Source organism: Ursus maritimus, unplaced genomic scaffold, assembly GCF_017311325.1.
Source record: "Ursus maritimus isolate PB19 unplaced genomic scaffold, ASM1731132v1 scaffold_24, whole genome shotgun sequence".
NCBI classification, from domain to species: domain Eukaryota; kingdom Metazoa; phylum Chordata; class Mammalia; order Carnivora; family Ursidae; genus Ursus; species Ursus maritimus.
Window position 1 is genome coordinate 19,788,551 of NW_024424897.1, and position 7,070 is coordinate 19,795,620.

Below are 7,070 nucleotides of genomic sequence, written 5' to 3' on the forward strand. Positions count from 1 at the left end.
TTTTCTTTACTATAATCAGAGACTTTTTCTTACCCCTCCCCACTTTAAAAAAAAATTGTGGTAAAATACACGCAACATAAAATTCACCATCTGAACCTTTTTCTTTTTTTTAAAGATTTTATTTATTTATATGAGAGAGGGTGCGAGAGAGAGAGCGAGCACAAGCAGGGGGAGCGGCAGGCAGAGTTTGCAGCAGGGAGCCCAATGCGGGGCTCAATCCTAGGACTCAGATCATGACCTGAGCCACCCAGACGCCCCCATCTGACCCATTTTTAAGTGTACAGTTCAGTCGTGTTGAGTTCAGTTACATTGTTGTGTAACCATCTCCAGAACTCTTTTCACCTCACAAAACTAAAATCTATACCCATTAAACAACAGTTCTTCGTTCCCGTCTCACTGCAGCCCCCGGCAACCACACTCTCCTTTCTGTCTCTGTGAATTTGGGACCTCATCGAAGTGGACTCATACACTGTTTGTGTTTCTGTGCCTGGCTCACTTCACTTACCATAATTCCTTACAGTTCGTCCTTGTTGTAACACGTGTCAGAATTTCCTGCCTTTCAAAAGCCGAATAATGTTCCGCTGTATTTGGACCACATTTTGCTGATGCATTCATCTGTTGAGGGACACTTGGGCGGCGTCCGCCTTTTGGTTATTGTGAATAACACTGCCATGAACATAAGTGTACAGTTTTTTCTCTTACAAGACAAAGATGTAGCAGAAGAAAGGACATCTAAGTCTAACTGAGGAAGTCGGGGAGAGTATCGCAGAGAGAGCGAGCTTGTGTCTGAGCCAAGACTTAAGGCTGATGACCGATACACCAGCCTGATGAGAGAGCGCTCCAGGCAGAGAGAAGATCGTGTTCAGACAGGAAAACATGAACACATGTATTGTTGGGAGGAGTTGTGGAAAATTCAGCATCTGGTTGGATAAGGAAAGGCCAAGGGACATATTGTGAACACCTCTTTAGTTAGTCATGCCCAGCAGCTGGGCTTTGGAAGAGCAGTTTACCACAAGGGTCCTGGGGCCAGACTGTCTGGGTTTGAGCTTCATAGCTCTGCCCCTTGCCGTGTAACCTCGGGCAGTGGGAATGTGCCTCCCATGGGAGTGATTATACTACCTGCTTCACAGAACTTCATTAATTCGTGCCTGCAAAATGCTCAGAACAGTGCCCGAAACATACATGCGAAGTAAATGCGAACTGCTCTCTGCTGCTGCTGTCACGATCACTGTCATGAGCACTGTCACCAACATCATACGTCACCACGACTGTAAGAAATGAGAAGCCGCTGAAGAACTTCAGCAGAGCACTGAGGTGCTCAGATATGGACAAGGGGGCACTAATAACACTCACTGTTTGAGACACTGGCGACGGGGAGGTTAGCAAAGAGCGCTCGCCCCTGCCTCACTGGAGTTTTCTGTTCTGGAGAACCTTTCTGTATCTGTTCATCCTGTCCCATGGGATGAAAATACTTGATATAAGCCCATTTGGGTTGAGGTTCCCAAGTTTATCACAAGAGGCAGGGGAGTAGTAGGTGCCCTATGGATGTTCCCAATTTTATAGATCCGGGGTTGGCAAACAGTGCCCGTGGCCCCAGCCCAGCCTGCTCTGTCTGTTTTGGTAAATGACATTTTGGGGAACACAGCCACACCCTTTTATGTCCGCGTTGTCGCTGGTTGCTTTCGTGCTGCAGTGACGGGGCTGAGTGTTTCCAGCAGACACTAGATGACCCACAAAGCCAACAATAGTTACCACCGGCCTTTATAGGAAAAGTTTGCAGCCCTTGATCTAGAACCACAGATGGGATACTTGAAGCCTCAACCCAGGCCTTCCTGTTATTTTCTCTGTTTACATCATCTGGCATATTCCTAAGTGTCTTTTATGGGTCGAGCACCAGGAGGTAGGAAGACGAGGAGATGTGAGCCGTGCCCAGCAGGGCTCTCAGTCTAGTTGGGATGATAGGTGTACAAACACTCAGAGTGAGAGAAACATAGAGGAAGTTGTGAGTAATGTTGCCTACAGAAGTTGAATACGGTTTTACAGGAGAGCTGACGGGTGCACTGAGTCTGGAGGTGAAGGAGTTCAGGTCTGCTTGGGCGGGAGCGCACGCCGGGCTGAGCGGACAGCATGTAGGGAGCGTGCTGTATGTGGGGAAGGGTGGGTAGTTTGGGGTGACTGAAACACAGGGAGGGGAGGCTTCACTTGTCATGGGATTGCGTGAAGCACGGGTCTGTGCTGGGTTGAGGTGTGTACACCTGGAAGCAGCAGGAGCCAGGAGGTTTTTACAAGGGTGCTAGAGGCGGGCTTCTGTGGGTGCTAATGCACCCCACTGTTCCCCTTTAAGTGCAGTACCAATTTAGAAGTAGATGTGGCAGTTGAAAACAGTAAACCGTCAGCTGTATTGTTGGTGAAACAAGACTGGAAAACACGGTTTGGGCAGGTAACCATTGGGGATTTCTGATGCCCACCCCGTGTTCCATCTGGGGGTGCAGAGGTTGGGTTTGCAGAACGGCACATCCCCAGCCATCCATACGGAGCTTCGGAGACCAGAGACAAATACCCGCTGAACACAGAGCGAGAGGCCTTCAGAACTGCTTCTAGAAACCAGGCCCTGTCTCCTGCCCTGGGTGTGCCCCAGGAAGGCAGAGGTGGAGGAGAGAGGCACCAGCTGAAGTGCTGGGTTCTTCGAAGATCTGTGTGCGCAGAATCTTTCTCCTAATCTCACCAATCAGATGAGTCAGTCCCCCGATGAAGAGAATAAATCAGGGGTGGAGGTTGCGTTCCCTAAACTTCTCGGGGAAGTTTGTGTTCTGTGGACTTGGCTGGGGACCGTCGGAAAGGGAGAGATGGTCCCTGTGGAACTGGCGTGTTTGGGTCTATATCAGAGACCCCTGCTAGCAGCGTAGGCAACAGATTGGAAAGGAGGGAGATGAGAGGCAAAGAGATCCATAGTTGGGGCTTGAGCTGAGCCAGGAGAACCGGAGATCTGTTTGCGAGATTACAGAGCACAGAGCCAGGAGGATTTGGTGACTCAGTGTGAAGTCTGTCTTTGAGACTGAGAATTTCTAGTTTGGAAAACTGGGTCTGTGATGTCCCTCCTGGACTCTCAGTTCTGTTCCATTGGTTAATACTTCAGTCCTGTGTCAATATACACTGTCTTGATCACCGTGGCTTTTTTTTTTTTTTTTTAAGATTTATTTAGGGGCACCTGAGTGGCTCACTCGATTAGGTGTTGCTTTTGGCTCAGGTCATGATCCCAGGGTGCACCACGCTGATGACGCCCGGCCCGCTGCCTCTGTTTCCCTTCCCCTCCCAGTGGCGGCAGCACCTCAGCCAAACAGGAAGGGCGGTGGGTGGGATGGTGACTGGACATCTCCCCATGTCTCCTGCATTCACGTGTGTGTTGATTCCCTCCTGTGGCAGCAAGGGGGCCAGGCCAACCACCCCACAGCCGCTGTGGTGACGGAGAAGCAGCAGATGCTGGAGCAGCACCTCCAGGATGTTCGGAAGCGAGTACAGGTGAAGCAAGTCATGGGCAGGAAGCCTTTCCTTGGGGACGTGGCCTGTGGGTCCTGCGTGTGTCTTTTTTGAGGTTTTGGCTTCATTTTAATTCTCAGAAACTTTCTTTTCCCTCTTCCCAGGAAAATCTGGTTCACTTCTGTCTCTTTTGGCTTGGTTTGTTTTGTCTGTTGGTTTTAAACAGGATCTAGAACAGAAAATGAAAGTGGTGGAGAATCTCCAGGATGACTTTGATTTCAACTACAAAACCCTCAAGAGTCAAGGAGGCAAGTGACTATTAGAGACATTAAACTTGAGTGTAGAAAGTGAGTTTGTTGCCTGAGTTTCCGGGCTTGCGTGTGTGGCGTCTGCTCCGGCTTCGGGCTGGGGGCGGACGTGGCGCGCAGGGGCCGCTGGCGCTTACGGGAGCGCGGTCGTTCGGGATACGAGGATCCCGGCGGGTCAAGGGGGTTTTCCTTCGTCCGCAGACATGCAGGATCTGAATGGAAACAACCAGTCGGTGACCAGGCAGAAGATGCAGCAGCTGGAGCAGATGCTCACCGCGCTGGACCAGATGCGGCGCGTAAGAGCATCGGACCCCCTCCCCTGCCTGCCCCCTCCACCTGCGTGCTCGCGGCGTCTCGTGGCAGAACTTGCCTGGTTTCGACTAAGTTCCTTCTCTGGAATTGACTAAAGAGTGTGGTTAGCGACGGTCTGAGGAAATGTGTTCTGACTTTGTTTGGGTTTCCAACCAGAGCATCGTGAGTGAGTTGGCGGGGCTGTTGTCCGCGATGGAGTATGTGCAGAAAACTCTCACGGACGAAGAGCTGGCTGACTGGAAGAGGCGGCAGCAGATTGCGTGCATCGGGGGCCCTCCCAACATCTGCCTAGATCGCCTAGAAAATTGGTAAAAGATGACAGAGGAGTGTTGCCTTTCTTTCCAGAATGCTGTGCTAAAATTATGGTCATAACTGCAGGCTCAGGAATTGGGCTTCGTCTCACAGGTGCAGACTTTGATGTACTCAGATTAAGCCTAGGGGCGCCTGGGGGGCTCGCTCAGCTAAGCATCTGCCTTCTGCCCAGGTCGTGATCTCAGGGTCCTGGGATAGAGCCCCAAGTTGGGCTCCTTCTTCGATGGGGAGTCTGCTTCTCCCTTTCCCCCTCCCCCTCCTTGTGTACAGTCTCTCTCTCTCTCTCTCTCTGTCTCTCAAAGTTTTAAGAAAAAACAAGTCTAAGAGTTAAAGTCTAAAGAGTTTTACTTTATTTGGACAATTTTCTAATAAAAATAAGTTTATATTGCTGTATTTTAAATATGTTTTATTTATTTGAGAGAGAGAGCATGTGGCGGGAAGGACAGAGGAGGACGGAGAGGGGGAGAGAGACTCTGAAGCCGACTCCATGCTGAGTGCAGAGCCCCACGCCTGAAAGATCACAGCCTGAGCCGAAACCAAGAGTCGGACACCCAACCGACTGAGCCACCCAGGCGCTCCTGTTTTATTTAATGATTTAAGTAAAGCTTTTGGTTTAACTACATAGCACAGTCCGAAGTTTGAATTTTAGTTATACAAATAATCTAAAGTGATACATGCTTTTTATAAGGGAAAGAAGTTCATACACAGAAAATGAATAAAGAGAAGAAAGGTCTTTTAAAAACCAATCATTCAGAGGTCCCTATAGCTAGAATTTTGATGGCCATACCTCTAGCCATCTGTTACTGTATACATGTACGTAAAGATAGTCATCTCTAGGGGCGCCTGGGTGGCTCAGTCAGTCACGCATCTGACTCTTGATTTCGCTTCAGGTCCTAATCTGCGGGTCATGAAATCAAGCCCCATGTTGAGCTGTGTCCTCAGTGCTGAGTCTGCTTGTCCCTCTCCCTCTGCCCCCCTCACCCCCAGCACGTACACGCTGACTCTCTCTCTCTCAAATAAATACATTGATTAAATCTTTAAAAGAAAAAGAGATCGTCATCTCTACGTTTTCACATCAGTGGGATCATTCTTTATCTGCTCTTTTGCTTTCGTTCACGCAGCAGGTCCTTCGTGAGCACCCTCGTGTGCGAGGCTCAACAGCGCGCCTGACGCACCGGCTTACACTATGAGAAGCTTGACATGCAGGGGCGCACAGCACGTAGAGCATGACGTTGGGAATTTAGGGCAGCCCGACGTGAGAAAGCCTGTCTGTTCCTATCGCACTAACCCGGAATTTTGTTAATTCACTGAAAGCAGTTTTAAGTGCTTTTTTAAAAATACATTCTTTTTTTTTTTTTTTAAGATTTTATTTATTTGAGAGAGAGAGAGAGGGAGACAGAGGGGGAGGGGCAGAGGAAGAGGGAGAGGCAGACTCCCTGCTGAGCAAGGAGCCTGATGCAGGACTTGATCCCAAGACCCTGGGATCATAACCTGAGCCAAAGGCAGACGCTTAACCGACTGAGCCACCCAGGCGCCCCTTCTTTGGGGGTATAAGTTTTCACACCTCTTCCTCTATGCCTAGCTCTCTCTTTGAAATGTTACATTTTAGGAAGGGACTATTTTTAGAAAACAAAATAGATACCCTCTTTCTTATTTATTTATTTTTTTGTAAGCTCTACGCCCAATGTGGGGTTTGAACTCATGACCCTGAAATCAGGAGTCACTTGCTCTACCAACAAAGCCAGCCAGGCGCCCCCCCCACACACACTTTTTCTTATTTAGTACCACTGAATTATACACTTAGAAATGATCGATTTTATGTTATGTGTATTTTACCACAATAAAAAAAAAAATTCCCCTTTCTTATTTTAGGGGACTGCATGGTGGTGTTTCTATCGGTGGGATTCCCTGCCCCTTCTTCAGTTCACTGGTGTGCACTCACTTCGGTAACTGGTAGCTATCATATCTTATTGACAGGATAACCTCATTAGCAGAATCTCAACTTCAGACCCGCCAGCAAATTAAGAAACTGGAGGAGTTGCAGCAAAAAGTGTCCTACAAAGGGGATCCCATCGTACAGCACCGGCCGATGCTGGAGGAGAGGATCGTAGAGCTGTTCAGAAACTTAATGAAAAGGTAACATACAATTCTGGTTCCTTTCCCTCATCCCCTCGCCTCGGAGGCACAGGACCAAGACCGGTTCACCACGAAGTGTGTGGACTGCTGTCCGTTTCTTTGCTTTCAGTGCCTTCGTGGTTGAGCGGCAGCCCTGCATGCCTATGCATCCTGACCGGCCCTTAGTCATCAAGACTGGCGTCCAGTTCACTACCAAAGTCAGGTGGGCCCCGCACTTCCTCGTTTGGTAGATATTTTATGAGAGACGCTCTTAGGATGAGAGCAGAGTTGGTGGCCACAGGGTTGTTTCCAGGCATCACAGGCAGTAGGTGGGTATGGAATTTGTTGGCATCACGTCAACTTGCTCCTTGATTCTCCTGTCAAAAGCTAAGGAATTGTTACCTCTTTTTGAGGTTACCTGGGCCTATTCCTGTAATTTCAGGCCTATAGTCTTAGGCCGTTGTGTCTCCTCCTGCCCTACAACAGAGGCGAAATAATGCTGGATATTTTCTGTTCTTTGAGCCTACTTTTCCCTACGGATTTTAA

At 49.0% G+C, this 7,070-nt stretch overlaps 1 protein-coding gene across 4 annotated transcripts in view; it reads left to right on the forward strand.

The window, feature by feature from the left end:
- The window catches only part of STAT3 (signal transducer and activator of transcription 3), a 98,896-nt gene that overhangs the window by 75,521 nt on the left and 16,305 nt on the right, over positions 1-7,070 (forward strand). For all 4 annotated transcript variants that reach the window (XM_040640602.1, XM_040640603.1, XM_040640600.1 and 1 more), the window contains exons 5-10: positions 3,424-3,519; positions 3,704-3,785; positions 3,987-4,081; positions 4,254-4,405; positions 6,387-6,545; positions 6,655-6,747. In XM_040640602.1, the coding sequence (XP_040496536.1) occupies positions 3,424-3,519; positions 3,704-3,785; positions 3,987-4,081; positions 4,254-4,405; positions 6,387-6,545; positions 6,655-6,747 (677 nt within the window). The remainder of the gene's footprint in view (positions 1-3,423; positions 3,520-3,703; positions 3,786-3,986; positions 4,082-4,253; positions 4,406-6,386; positions 6,546-6,654; positions 6,748-7,070) is intronic.